General features: G+C 35.5%; 2 protein-coding genes across 9 annotated transcripts in view; one reads left to right on the plus strand and one right to left on the minus strand.

Moving 5' to 3' along the window:
• Positions 1-325: 325 nt before the first annotated feature.
• Positions 326-9965, plus strand: XRCC3 (X-ray repair cross complementing 3). Of its 3 annotated transcripts, none has more exons than XM_083349052.1 (8): positions 326-335; positions 1147-1203; positions 1843-1980; positions 2394-2606; positions 4674-4828; positions 7888-8100; positions 8776-8825; positions 9613-9965. In XM_083349052.1, exons 2-8 carry the CDS (start codon positions 1149-1151, stop codon positions 9860-9862), a joined length of 1074 nt encoding a protein of 357 aa, XP_083205178.1. In that variant the 5' UTR covers positions 326-335; positions 1147-1148; the 3' UTR covers positions 9863-9965. The 3 variants fall into 3 exon arrangements, with proteins under 3 accessions (XP_083205178.1, XP_083205177.1, XP_083205179.1); XM_083349051.1 differs by lacking the exon at positions 326-335 and adding an exon at positions 667-769; XM_083349053.1 differs by lacking the exon at positions 326-335 and adding an exon at positions 667-769 and having other exon boundaries at positions 9621-9786.
• Positions 9966-10110: 145 nt separating this feature from the next.
• Positions 10111-15687, minus strand: part of KLC1 (kinesin light chain 1) — a 47286-nt gene continuing 41709 nt past the window's right edge. For 5 of the 6 annotated variants that reach the window (XM_083360162.1, XM_083360163.1, XM_083360160.1 and 2 more), the window contains one exon: positions 10111-15367. The gene's annotated coding sequence lies outside the window, so the exon portion shown is untranslated. The remainder of the gene's footprint in view (positions 15368-15687) is intronic. The other variant, XM_083360159.1, reaches the window with a different exon arrangement.

A 15687-nucleotide genomic window follows, 5' to 3' on the forward strand; every position in this document is an offset into this window, starting at 1 on the left:
TCCACATTACAATAGTGGGCCGACCTCCCCACCCCGTTGATATATACTTCTCAACCAATCCCCTTCAAGGCAAATAGGAAAGTGAAAAGGGGAGGGAAGAAAGAGAGAGAGAGGAGTCTCGCACGCGTGCGCGCAGCGGCTAGCGTTATAGTGCCGCATGCGCCCCTTTACATTGACAGCGAAGTTGAGAAAAGCTGCGTTCTTGATGACGAGCGAGACATATGATTGGTTAATAATTCTTTCCAGCTTTCTGTGATTGGCCCACGCTTTCAGCGGGTTAGGCTGATTCTTGTTAGCGCCTTTCTCTTTTCGAAGGCTGGGATCGTTCATTGAAGGTAGGGAATAATTTAAAAGTAACTCTTGCTTACTAGTCTTCTCTCGATGGAGTCTGAGTTGGGTGACTTTTGTCCGACTGTCAGTTTTTGAGAATTCTGTTTGACTTTCAAAATTGGCCTTTTTTTCCAAGCTAGTGTGCAATTTTGAGTCTATAATCACATATGTGTTTGACGGGAACTATATGGCAAATAAAGATCCTATGAAGAAGTAAATATAGGTAACAAAAGAGTTCGTTTTAATAATTATTTTTCCTTTATTAAAATTTCTTTAACCAATAGAGGTGGAAGATTTATTTTCCATTCAACTGTCATAATATTTTGTTCACTTTCAGGATAAGAGCTTCATTCATATTCTTTCCACGCATGTCCTACTCAATGTCTAATAGGCTAGGCTGTTTGAGTTCCAGAAGAATAAAGGAAGCCCCTTATTCAAGGTACCTTATTCTGTGTGATGATTGTAAAAATAGCACTTTCATCCACTTTCACAACCTTCAACATGTTTTGGCCAATCTCATATATCCTTATATTTTTCCACCTAAGTACCAATTGTCTTGTGCAGATTATGTGTGAACCATTCTTCAGGTTATGCTACATAACCTGAAAGTAACTAAAACAAGCCAAGGAGACTAGCAATTGCAAATCAGTATATAACACTAGTAACAAAAGCATTAAAGAAAAATTGGAAAAATAATACTGAGACCAGGGAGCAAGGCTGATGTGAAAAACTATTTCAAGTCTTTCTGTTAGTATCTTTCTAAAGCTGTATCTCACTCAGTTTTCTTCCTCTATGCCTGGCTCTGCATTTGTGAAGAAATGGACTGGGATAAGTTTGACATGAACCCTAGAGTGATTGCAGCTATTAAAAAAGGTACATCAACTGTCTACAAATCCTTGTTTTCATGTTATATGCCACCCCTCTATCATTTTTATATATTGATTGTGTAAGAAAACTTTGTCTTGCTGCATTTGACTAGGGATTTGTACAGACTACGATTGCAAGTAGGTAAATGCTGATTGTGATAAGGTTAGATATATCCAGATCTGAAAAGAAGCTAAGGTTGCAATCTGAATTTTTAAAGAACAAGCCATGTTGGACTCACTTCTGAAGATCTGTGAGTGTGTCTATAGCTAACTGATGGGAAATTTTTAGCCTTGTTCTCATTGCTAAACTAGTTACCAGTTACCATTTCTAAACTACTGTTTAGAAATGTGAAATATAAATGAATGACTGCCAGTGGTAAGGGATGTTCTGATTAGTTGAACAGTGAACAATTATAGTTTCACAGTTTTGCTTTAGAAAAAGGTGCTTGCATAAAAACCTATTTATGCTGCCATGCTGATCATGTCTACTTAAAAGTAAATTGCATTGCATTGAATGGGACATACTCAGGTATATGATAAAGGATTCCAGAGCAAGAGAATGAAATAATAACCGGTCTATGCCCTGTAATATTTCCACTTTTCAAATAAGTCTATGTTGGTTATAGAATCAATTTTCTTATTTCAGCAAATATAACATCAATTAAAGACATTTTCCATCTTTCGGGATCAGATTTGCAAAGGTTAACAAAGCTATCCAAGACAGATGTACAATATCTACTAAGAACAATTTCTAGTACTTTGAGAAAAAATTCTGTTTTTACAGGTAAGTCTTCAATTAGCTTTTTTCTAAACAATCAATTTTAAAAAATATTAGACTATGATAAACCTATAATTTGAAGATATAGTGGGATTTGATCTTCCAGACTTTTGTTAAAATCTAATTGAACCCTTTAAAATGCTATAACATTTGATGTGTTTATGTCATAAAATAATGGCACATTTTTTAAAAAAAATTGATAATCTCTTTTATTCCCTTTCCACCTTATATTCTTTCCCTGCTGCCAAAATAGAACATTGTTCTTTTGCTGGATGTCTTAACTGAATGCTTGCTGAGGATTTCTGAATCAGCAGTGATTAAGAGCCTCTGTATCTTTATTCTATGAACCATTTCAGGATAATTACACTGAAAGTGGCATACAAGTAACGTTAAGTAAACCTCTTGTCAAATTGTTTTAGCACTCCAGCTATTTCAAAACAAAGCCCCCAGCACTTCCCAAGGCCAGAAGCTGAGTCTGGGCTGCCCAGTTCTAGATGGCTTGCTCCGAGGTGGAATTCCCCATACAGGAATTACTGAAATTGCTGGTGAAAGCTCTGCTGGGAAGACTCAGATTGCTTTGCAGTTGTGTCTTTCTGTGCAATATCCATACAGATATGGTGGACTAGAATCTGGTAAGAAATATACTCTTTTAATCTCTTTGTCAATTCTGCAACAAACCTGGCTGAAGCCATCTTACTCCTTTTCAGTTGCCACAAAATTGGGGAGAGAGATGGGGAGTTTTATGCTAGTCTAAACAATTCTCTGTCCCATGGGAACTAAGGTCATTTGTGTTCATTAGACTGGGTTGAGTGTAATGTTAGGAAGACCACCGAACAATTCTATTGGGAAGTGTAGTTGATTGCATAGTTTATGGGGTGGGAAGTTTAACTTTGTAATACTGTTACTTTTTGGAGGGAACTTTAGTCTTGGTTTCAGTTTTGACTGTGCCAATACTTTATAACCAATAAACATGTTCTTAGAGGAAAACTCAAGCCTTGGAGTTCTGCTTTAATTGGTCTCATCTATCAGAACCATGACACTCTTGTAATGATTTTAAGCAGAATTCTTCACTCACTGCAGTGTTGCATATTATTGCTTGATGATTATTAGCATTTAGTCCTATATAATGCCCCGTAGTGCTTTACAGCACTTTCTGGGCAGTTTACAATGTAAGCAGTATTTGCATATTGCCGTCAACAATCTGGGTCCTCATTTTACCAAGCTCAGAAGGATGAAAGGCTAACTCATCCTTGAGCCCCATCAGGATCAAACTCCAGGCTGTGGGCAGAGATTGCCTGCAATACTGCACTTTAACCACTGTGCCACCAGGACTCCTATATTATATTAAATTTTATTTTTTGGAAAAAACAGTGACTCAGCTAGGTAGCCTACTCCTTGCTAAAGTTTCAACTCCAAACATTAAAAATATTCTAGTCAATAAATCGACTGTTGATTTCATTGTTTTGAAGATTTCGGTAGGCACTGTTTACATACTTTCAAGCATATTTATGTATCTATAAAGACTAGGAGTTTAGTTTTTAAAAGCTTAAAAGGGTGTAATGAATTTTCTCTTATTTAGTTCCAAAGTACATGTATGAGAACCTGTAATTTGGTTTCTTCAAAAATGTAAGGACAATTACATTCAACAGCTACTGAAATCAAATCACATTTTTCACTCTGGGAATTTGCTTTGTGCACTCGGAGAAGATGAAATACTGTGTATTGCTTATGCTGCCATCACCTAAATTATTATTTATGGTTGCCGGAGTTGAATCAAACATTTTGTTTGCAAGTTTGGTTCTGTTTATGAGTTCAGGTCTTTCTATACAGGTAGTCCTCAACTTACAACCACAATTGAGCTCAAAATTTCTGTTGCTAAATCAATTTATTAAGTAATTTTTGCCCCATTTTATGACTTTTCTTGCTACAGTTGTTAAGCGAATCATTGCAGTTGTTAAGTTAGTAACACAGTTATTAAGTGAAAATGGGTTCCCCATTGACTTTGCTTGCCATAAGGTCGCAAAAGGCGATCACATGATCCCAGGACACTACAACTATCATGAGTCAGTTGCCTAGTGTCTGAATTTTGATCACATGACCACAGGGATGCTTCTGCAATGGTTGTAACTGTGAAAAACAGTCATAAGTGATTTTTTTCAGTGCCGCTGTAACTTCAAGCAGTCACTAAATGAACTGTTGTAAGTGGATGAATTTTTGTACTAATATCCACTGCAGCTTTGGAAATGGGCATTTTCAGTTGCAGCGCCTGCCGTCTGGAACACCATAATTCCCAGGATCCAGCAAGACACTAATGGTATTTCAGATAACCTTAAAAATATGACTGTTTTCCTGGGCATTGGGGTCATGAGGTTAAGGTAGTGTGTGAGATGGTTTTCACTATATTGCGTGTTCTCAACAAACATTCTGTATATCTATTTATACTGTTTTGCTATTAGTATTACTTTGCTTTTACATCAAATGTTATTGCTTGACAGAGTTTTTATTTTATTTTAATTTGTTAGCCACCCACAGTTGCAGTTATGAAATGGGTAGCCATATAAAGTATTTTTTTTAAAAAACGAAATTATTATCCCGTGTGTGTGTGTGTGTGTGTGTGTGTGTGTGTGTGTGTGTGTGTGTTCCAGCCAACTGCCACAAAGAGAAACCAGTAATTTCACATGGCTTGGCCTTCATTACAGGTGCAGTTTACATTTGCACAGAAGATGTTTTTCCTAATAAACGTTTGCAGCAATTGATTGAGCAGCTGCCCATATTGAGGAGTGATGTTCCATCTGAGGTGATGCAGAAGATAAAATTTGGAAACAGTATATTTGTTGAACATGCAGCAGACTTGGTGAGTATTTTATCTGGCTGTCAATGCTTCAAAATGTTAAATTCAATCTATGCAGTTGAAAAGGAGCTGTGATGCTACATTCCAACATAGAATATGCACTTTGTAAATCAAAATGACAATTACTCACACTTAACATCAATTTTATAGTACTGTTTCCAAAGATGCCATTTCTCAGCAAATCTCTACAGAAAAAAGAGGATTATATGTTTTTACAAAATATATATAGCTAACCTTTCCTCCTCAAATTTTCTTAATATGAAGCTAAAAGGCAACAACACATATAGAACATCCATTAGTTAAACTATGCAAAACATTAAAAATGGTGTTATTAAAAAGATCTCAACTTATAGAACACATTCAACAGGTCAGGTTTGAACTTCAATACTGTAAAAAGCAATACAGAATTTCTGAAAAATGAGTGTTCATTTTTTTATTTTTTAATAAAAAGGTAAACTTTTTGTTTTCAGAGCTGTGAAACTGCTGGCTAAGTTGAAGCACTCTCAGAAGCTAAAGTAGTGCTGTTATGTGCTTACTTTTTTGGCACTAAGTCAACTGAATTATAAAGATTTGTAAAAAAAACAAAAAACCTTGTTTCGGGTTTCCTGCACAACTGTCTTGCACATCTTGCTATCTGTAGAAAACTAAAAAAAAATTAGTGTGAGTAAAAGCAGATTTTAATCTATCAATAATAAATCTCAAGTCACGGAACATTGGCTGCCTATTTTTATAAATATATATATAGTCTTAAATGATATTTAATTTTGGGCATAGAATGCATATTACAGTCTACCTCACTAATTAAATGTTAATTTATATTTTTTTTCTCCAGCATACCTCTGATATTAGAATAGTTTGTCCATTAAATGGTGGACAGCAGTTAAGCTCAGGGACTGTGATCAAACCACAAACTTGTATTCTGGAGACAAAGGTGTGGTATCACTGCCCTCAATGAGGACAAATTCAACTAGAAAGGGAATTAAGCACAGAGGAGAATTCATTTGCTTTTTCAAAATTGGCAGAGAGGGGAATTGATTGGCATTTGGTTATTATGCTGCAGGCGTAGAAAATCTTTCCAACTAGGCATTGCATTATACTGTTTTTAAAGAGAAATTGATCTGGCTTAACCATTTGCTTGCTTTTCCTCTGGCATATTCAGTGTTGCCTTTGTGAGAAATACACTGGAATTCCGCAGGATACCTTTTGCTTAACATTATTTTTAATTTTTTTTAAGGAAAGGAAAACAAAAGTGGAATGCCCAAGAGAAAAATGTACGTCGGATGCTTTCCTTTTGTTCTTTCCAACCCAATGGCAGATTAGAAAGTCATTTCCTAAAAGGGCTCAAAACGATGGCTATCTGTCTGTCAGCAGAATAATTCTCTTAAACAGAATGTAATATGACCATATTTGATGTGGCGGGAGAAGCTGAAAAAAAGAAATGAAAAAATATTGATTTAGAAAATGGCCAGGGGCTGCAAAGAAACCCCCCCTCAATGGGAGGGGCAGATGGGCAATGTTCAGTATGCCACCACTCCTCTATTCTAAACCCCTCCCTTCTTTCTTGATCACATAACCCAGGGCAGCATGCTTGTTGCCTGGCCTGAGCTTTTTGATGCACAAAAATATTGAAAGTCAAACATAGTATGAAGGAAGAACAGAAATCTATATCCAGACGCAACACCCATGTATCTATCCTAATCAGACATCTGACACAAACAGATGGGCAGTGCAGCTGTACAGTACATATCCTGATTAGTCTTGGTGAAAAAATGTGCACACGTGGAACACATTAGTTTGTTAAAACAGAAGAAAATACAAATGTCTCCTATGGCCATTGCTGCTAAAAAGTTGGAGAGAAATGAAAAAGACATTTTAAAAAAAACTTAGGTGTTTACCACAAATACAAGGTCAGCAAACAATATTTTTCCCTTAGTGTTTCCTAAAGCTTTCATAACTACATGTCAGCTTTTGTAAATGCACCTTTTTAAACCCCCTTTTTGATCATTCCTCCATATTTATTTTATGTACTGATACTCCACATGGATTTCTGGCAGTGTACAGCATAAAACAGATAATAAAGTGTAGAAAAAAAATTACAGGATAATGTATCCAAGATGATATTGACATAGCGTCTCCCAGTGGCAACATGTAAACATTAAAAGTGCTTTTGAACAACTCCATTTGTTCCTAAATATTAATAGGGAATGGGTCATTGGGGAGGGAAGTTGTTTCAGCTTACTAGAACAGTAGCCAGAAGGAAAAATGAATAAATTATTGACTAGAACTTGCTTTCCAGTGCATTTCTCCTGCATTTTGTTTTTCACTGGAATGTGTGTGTCAACTATACTTCGCTACTTTGCAGTTTGATGTTCCATCAGGAACATACAATAAAAATTGTGCAGAGGAAAACATATTAATTCTATACTGCCTTACAAATGGCTTATGGATTGCACTGGTAATGCAGCAGAGCTATGCAGTTAGTAGGATATATTTCAGCTTGGAGTGGGGTAATTTTTTTGGGAAGAGTTAAATCAATTTGTGCTGGCCACAGTTAATCCTTTCCTGTTAGTATTTATTTAATTACTGATGGGGACATTAGGCAGGACACATGTTCAGGGGACTTGAAACCCTGGAAATATATCACTGGTTAGAAAATGCTAGCCCGCTTTGGCAGAAAGCAGCTTTGAATAATCATATTTTCAAGCATAGAAAGAGGATATTCTAGCAAGCTATTGTTTTAGAATAAGGAGCTATACTAATAACCCTGTTGTAAAAATCTTAATGTAATCCTATTATATATTCAGAAGGGTTAATTGGGATTTAGTCTCAAGATAATGTGCATAGATTTGCAACATTGCTGTTAATTCTCACTCAGCTTCCTGACTCAGTAAAACTACTTGATTGAGTATAGAGTTTGCTGCTTGCTGGCATTGCAAATACAAAAACTTGGAATAAGGGTTACTCTAGCTATTGCAATAATTACTGTGCATCTACTGGAGCAGTTTTTTTTACAACGGTGCTGTTCTTGACAGACATTCTGCTGTATTTCCTTCTTATTACAGGACACTTTCCATGAGTGCATTACTAAGAGACTTAGCTTACTGCTCTCAAGAGGCATGGTGCGGCTAGTCATTATTGATTCCATTGCTGCCTTATTCAGATGTGAATTCAGTGCTACAGATTCTCTCCTGAAAGCTAAATATTTACAGAGATTTGGGGCAAAACTTCACAGATTAAGCTGCAGGTTCCAGACCCCCATTGTATGCATTAATCAGGTAAGATAGTAGAGTTTGCTTAGCCTAAGCAACATCCCACTAATTTCAGGAGAGCTATGTGCATCTAACTGGTTTTTAATATTTAACTGGACCTTGAGTTAAATACTTAAATGAAAGTAATAGTTAATAATGGAATTTTTCCAAGTAAAAGCTATTGTTCCTATAGATCACCAGAATTAAAAAGTAAAGGTAAAGGTTCCCCCGCACATGCGTGCTAGTCGTTTCCAACTCTAGGGGCCGGTGCTTATCTCTGTTTCAAAGCCGAAGAGCCAGCGCTTGTCTGAGGACATCTCTGTGGTCATGTGGCTGGCATGACTGGACGCAAAAGGCGCACGGAACGCTGTTACTTTCCCACCGTAGTGGTCCCTATTTTTCTACTTGCATTTTTACGTGCTTTCGAACTGCTAGGTTGGCAGAAGCTGGGATGAGTAACAGGGGCTCACTCTGTTATGCGGCATTCAGGATTCGACCCGCCAAACTGCCAACCTTCTGATCGACAGGCTCAGCGTCCTAACCCACTGAGCCACCGCGTCCCTCTTTCACCAGAATTAGGGTTAGCTAATTAACTCTGGTCTAGCCAAAGTATTTTATTTGATGTAAAATCATTTCTTTCCTATTACTATATTCTGACAAAGTATTGAATGTGCATTTTTTAATTCCTTTTTTGTAATCTAGGTAACTGATGCAATGAATGAGAAGGAAGATGCTGTTTGGAATACTCAAAGGTGAGTGGAAAAAGAAATTCAGCAAACACATGTATGCACGCGTGCGCACATACATATACACAAAGTGAATCTAAACATATCTCATATATGTTGTATGTGTGTGGTAGTGTATATATGCTGACATTGGGTTCTTCTAACCCTACCTAAAATAACTCATTTTGAGCTGGAATGATGTAAGGAAGAACTGCTATTGGATTCTATGGCTAGCCCCAAACACAAGGTGAAAACACCTGATTTTAGATGGATTCTTGAAACACTAACTGTGAAGAGTCGAGGTTGTGACCAACCACACCTCTATCCAACAGAACTTTCTTCTTAGTTAAAATAAGTTTTCAACAGACAGCATGCGTTCACTGATTAATATGATGCAATGGAATACATTCTACTTTAATGTGATTCTGAAGCATCTAATATGGTATAAGATTTGCTAGGACGGATCTCGCTTATGAAATAGACACTAGTGCATTAATCTTTAAAGAGTTCAGCAAAATTACCTTAAATCAAACCATATCATTAATTCATCTGTCCCAGGATTATGTACATTTTGGACTGGGGGGGCTGGACTGGAACAACAAAAAATAAGATTTAACAATGGAATTTAAATGCAATAGTGAAAAAAATACTCTTTATTTCCTCTGTGTTTACTAAGATTTCTTTTATTGCAAATGCAATAAAACTGCTGCAGTTTTTCTATGAGCCTAGCCCAAGAAACCAATCTAAAAAACAACCTTGCTTCCCCTAGCTCAAATTGCTAGAATATTTTGTAATTCCAGGCTTTGTGTTTCAGCTGCTCAGCCAGGACTGTTGTTCCAGCACTGGGAATAACTTGGTCTAATCAGCTGTTAATGAGATTGATGGTTTGTCGCACTGTAAACCAAGGACTGACTAGTGGAGAAACATTGTATGGTAGAAGTGAGCTCCGAATGTTAAGAATTATTTTTGCTCCTCATTTGCCCCAGTGTTTTTGCTATTATACTGTAAATTTGGAAGGTGTAAAAGGAATAAGGAAAATCAGTCATGATTATGAAAAAATGTAAAGCAGGGTTTTTTTTACCATTATTTCAGTATAAAAAGGAACTAATATATTAAAAATCCTCTATTTGTTCCTGCTGTTGTATCATCCTATTATCTGTTGCGTTATCCTGTCTGCTCAGCAAAGTATTATTTGATCTGTATTGTGCTCTCAGAATGATAGCAAACAATAATTTGAACTCGTTTAAACTACAAAAAACAGAACAACAAAATGTCAGTTTATAAAAGAATTCCCTTTAACAATATAAAACATATGTAACAAACATCTGATAAAATAACTGAAGTGAAAAACCTTTGAAGGTTAAGCTGTATTTCTAGAAAGGAAATTCTCTGTCAGCAATTACATTTACATGTATTCAACAGGACTAACATGCTGCACTTACAGTGCTTAGGCTGAAATAATAAGTTAGAGATCCATTTAAACATGCTGCATTCTTTTAAAGTCAGGGTAGACTATTAATGGTGTGATGCAATTTACTTACATGGCTAGGGAATTCTTTTCCTGGGGAGATTTAGTTGGGTCCCATGTTTACCTTTAAGCTGACAAAGCTGAAAATGTCTTTAATTTTTGCTGTTTTCTTTTAATTTATGAAGAAATATTTATATTCTTCCTGTGCACTAAATGTAAATATACATAACTTCCACTGCAGTCTCTACACAGGAAAAAATAATTTGGTTTTTTAAATTTCTAAAAATAAAAAATATAAAAATACACAAGAACCGCAAGAGATGAAACATACTAGATTTAAGTCCTCATGTCCCCTATCTTAGGGGGAAAAGATGAGACTTAAATGTCCATATTTACAGTATTTAAATGATTCATGTGGCTGCCCAACTTGCAATTCTGTGCAGCTTATACATGGCTAAAAACATTTTTAAAAAACCCTTCACAGTAGAGATTAATTAAGGCCAAATCCAAACTGACTCCAATTAAAAGTCATTTCAGAATGAGCTTATCCAGCATTGGCTTAGTGCTTGGGAGAAAAACAACTTGTCAAGGTCTTTTGGAAAGCCAACAGAGTTGGGATAATCCAAATCTCATGGGAATGTAATTCCATAGGGCCAAGGTTGTAAAGTTTCTAAATCCTGATGGATGACACTATTTCATTAGAAGGACTTGAAATATCCATATCCACCCACCTACCCTCGCTGGATTTCATAAGATACTCTGCTGATTAAACTTTACTTATTCCCATATCATTGTCAAGTATTGTGCCTATATTCTTAAGTTGGTTATACACTTTCTCTAGCATCAGATTTTAGGAGATATTTTTCCTAATGCTGTAATTAATTTCTGCAGTTGCCTGAAGAATTTTGTCAATGCAATTTATGGATGGTTAAATGGAGAATATGGAAGATTTCCTTCACTTTGTAAAAGATTTGTCGAAAAATCTTTTATTATACTGTATTTAAACAAAGATTTCCATTATCAGCGGAAGTCCTGTTCAAATAATATTTAGCCTAATTGATCCTATTCATTAAAACATCTTCAGATCACAAAGTTTGGTTAGTATATTGTATACTTTCCAGTAAATTGTGAAATTATTAAAACACAGCAGCTTCTTGTGGCCGCAATTTATTCAAGGATAGAAAACCCTGGACTCTTTGTTGTCTGAATAAAGTATTTGCCCTGCCAATAAATTTTCTCTGTAGGAATATACATGACTTTTCTTTCCTAATAATCTATAACTATTAATTAAGTTTTTGTTTAAACTTAAAAGCTTTTAAGTTTTTATTATTACCATATAGCAATTTGCATGTACTTTAAATCATGGTTTTACAATAAAAATGATTATCAAAAAGCAGTGTAAATACTAAAATAGATGATAGTAATAACATTTTAACATACTGTGAACAGACAATGTTGAGTACTGCAGCAGCAATGGAGAATCTTAAATTTTCATTTACACTGAATCTTTTTAAAGTTTTAATTATGTCAGAAATGTCCGGGAAATACTTGATGGGGAGTCTCCACCCAATATCGTGACTGAAAGAATTAAGTGATACAACTTTTATTAGATTTCATTTTAAGCAGACTGCACAACTCTGATTTTTACCACAAAAATTTAGATAATGGTTAAATAACTAAAGATGAAGGTGTTATTTAAATTTATAATGCAATCATTTAGCTTTCCTAATATAAACTAGTGTTTACTTACTTTACAGGCTTATTAAAAATTGAGTATATGTTTAGAAATTTTCCAAAGTAATAAAATACACTTCATTTTGGCTCGATTGTTTTCCTGGAAATATTTAATTCTGTGTCTCATCATGTTGTCTTAAGTTTCTAGCTTACTAAAAATACCATAACAACTTCAGAGAATGGTGGCCTGAATAAAATAAAAAGTTCAGTTTAAACAAAAACGTGCTTGTCTCCAATGCAATATTCTTCAGAATATTTAAGACAATACCACCCTCTCCCAATTTAAAGCTACATTTTTAAGGGAAAGGCCTTGTTCTTCATGGAGAAACAGGCATTACTAAAGATTGTACATTTGTGGGATAAATTACACAATAATCTTGAAGCACAAGTTGTTTTTTAGGTATGCAGAAGTTGGGGATGCAGTCCTCTGTAGAGAATTTTGCAAAATAATGGATTCGATATAGCAGCATATCATGTATATAAAATAGGTGAATTCTATGAGGTAAGGGGTAGAATTACAAAAACGATGGTTTGAGAGAACAAGGAGACAATATTCTGTGAACATAGTTATTTTCTAAGAATGTTTTAAGATGTTTGGTCATCAACTCTCAGAATTTATAGCTGGCTGCTATGTTATAACTCGTGATGGCCATAAAGCGAATCTCCACTTTAAACAATCCTTTTGTAATGGTGATTGTTAAGTAAATGCAGTGATTGTTAAGTGAACCACTGCGTCACTACAGATGTGGTTTTTTCAAAACCCAGAAGTAAATGCTGGTTTTTAGCAAAATTTCATAAAACGTGTTCACGTGATCACAGGACATTGCAAATGGCTGTAACAGTGACCTGGTTTCTGAGTGCCCAAATTGCACTCGTGTGGCTGTGGATGGAGCACATACTTTTGGAACTTTAAATATGGATTGAAGTACTCCCCCCCCCAATCTGTTGGAACTTCCAAAGGTTGCTAAACAATCAGTTTTGAGACTAACTAAACATTTCATACACAGAACATTTCCACCTCTTTAATAAAGAAATCACATTTATGTAGCTCTGTTTGATACTTTATTTTTACACTTGGAGAGTAACAAGAAAGCTTTAAAAATTAAATACATCACAACTCTGTAACATTAAAACAAAATAAAGAAGAAATACCATGTTATACACTTTTGAAGAAAATCTGTTTTTTTAGAACAGTCTAAAGCAAATACTTTTGCTCTAATTTAACATCCATTTAAGAATTAAAATAGATTAAGGAAATTGCTGTGGCAAATTGAAAATATGCTTTTCCAGACTTTGTGACTTAAAAGAGCCATTTTTTTAGTTTTTCAGATAAATTGATCATACATTATTTCTTCCTGTAAGAATAAAATTCCTCATTAGAACAGTTCTGTTTTAAAGAGTAAATGCAATTTTTTAAAAATAAAATATGGAGAATCAAATCTTAAAAGATTGATTTAGCCTGTTTCCATTTTAATATTTTCCAGTGTTAAAACTATACTATTTAGAACTACAGGTTCTCAATTTACAATCACAATGGAGCCCAAAATTTCTGTTCTAAGCAAAATGGTTATGTGAATTTTGTACCATTTAATGACCTTTCCTGCCACAGTTATTAAGCAAATCACTGCCATTGTTAGTAACATGGTTATTAAATTAATCTGGCTTCCCCACTGCTTTGCTTGTCAAAAGGTCAGAAAAGGTCATTGCGTGACCCTGGGACACTACAACCGTCATAAATGAAGGTCAGTTGCTGAGAGTCTGAATTTTGATCACATGACCATGGGGATGCTGTCACGGTTGTGTGAAAAACAGTGCCGTTGTAACTTCGAACGGTCACTGAATGAACTGTTGTTGACTACCTGTACCATTTATTTCCTTTTTTAAACTGCTACTTTGTTGATTTTTCTCTGACTATGGTATCCTCAAGTGCTCTGAAGTGATTTTCAAAAGGGTACATGTACTCCATTTCAGCTGTTCAGCTGAATATCCTGCCAATACACAATAGCCCCATCAGTGCTGCCATACATAAAGTGCACAGATGAAATGCCATTAGTTAGATCCAGTTTTGGGGTAAGTCATACATACAGGGTACAAAAACTATTTAATTTACTATTTGAAGCCACAGAGCTACACATTGATATTACAGATTAAGAAATACAGTAATGTGTTTTTAAAATAACATTTGTTTTCTGATTGAGAGATATACAATAATGAAATAAAGTTTCATATTTTTAAAAGGGAGTATTCATAACTTCAGCAAAATATAAACAAGTTCTGGTAAAATATTTTTACATGAATTTATGTTACAAGTATGTATTTTGTACTTCAGCAGATTTCATAGTAGATTCAGTGGGGAAATTGACCTTGTTAACAAATTGGTGTATTTCAACATTGTAAACAAATTCAGTAAAACATTACACAATCTTTTTTCAGAAATATATATAATAAAAATACTTAATTTTCCATAATCAGTGGAATTACTAGTTTAACACAAAACATCTTTTAGCTAGCTGATGTAACATGTTAAATCTAAAAAGCATTCCTGCTTGCAAAGAGGGATATCTGTAGTAAACATTATCTGAATTGTTTTGCATGAAGCATTTTCTTGAAACCAGATACTACTAATACCAATTTTTCACATATAAATAACTACTGAATCAAGGCAAGTATTCTAGATCACTATATTAATAGAATAGCAGAGTTGGCAAGGACCTTGGAGGTCTTCTAGTCCAACCCCAATGTTTCTTTCAAAGACTTGTATTGGGGCTAACTGTATTCTTGAGTATTCTAAATGGATATAGGAACATCTATTAAAGATGTAGCTTAGGTAAATTATATTTAATATTGCAACTTATTTATTTTATAAGAAATTGTTACTTGGGGTACTAATTAACAGTATTGTCTTAGAAAGTATATAATGTGATGGGCAATTTAGATTATCACCATCACTTATACTATTTTAAAATTAAAGAAAAAATTAAAATTAAAATTTAATTTAATTTAATAATGCTACTGCCAATACATTTAAATGTGCAGATGTCACATAAGATTAATATTGCCACTGAGCTTTCAATTCACTGCTGTTTTAGTTAAAATCCCCAGAGTTGTGAGAAATGGCAATCTTCCCAATAGGCAGAATCCACATGACTATTGCTCACACTGTCTTCCTTTTGTTTCACTTGGACTCCTCAAACTTATTTTTCAGATTGCAGTTATGAGGTCTAAAAGGGATTCACTGACAGATGTGGACTTAATTGGATGAGCCTGTTGTTTCCACAGATAAATTTCTATGATAGGATTAAATCATTTATTATGAAAACGCCTACTTGGTAGGGAAGGAATCATGCTTTAGAGCAGGGGTGTCAAACTCAATTTCATTGAGGGCCTCATCAGCATTGCCGTTGCCCTCAAGGGGCCGGGTGGGTATGGCTAGGGTGGGCGTGGCCTACTGGGTGGGTGTGGCTAGAGTGCGTATGGCCTACTGGGTGGGCATGGCCAGCTCTACATCGTTCGCATCAAGGGTGCCTATGGGGGCCTGGGCAGGAGTGGGACAGATCTGAGGGTCTCTGGCAGAAGGAGGGTCTCTGGGCCAGGGCCAAGGCAGTGGGGGCCGTTCCCTCACTGTTTCCAGGATGGCTTCGCGGGCCACATGAAACCACTTTGCGGGCCGGATCCGGCCCCCGGGCC

This window comes from Vipera ursinii (genome assembly GCF_947247035.1).
Source record: "Vipera ursinii genome assembly, chromosome: 1".
Classification (NCBI taxonomy): Eukaryota; Metazoa; Chordata; class Lepidosauria; order Squamata; family Viperidae; genus Vipera; species Vipera ursinii.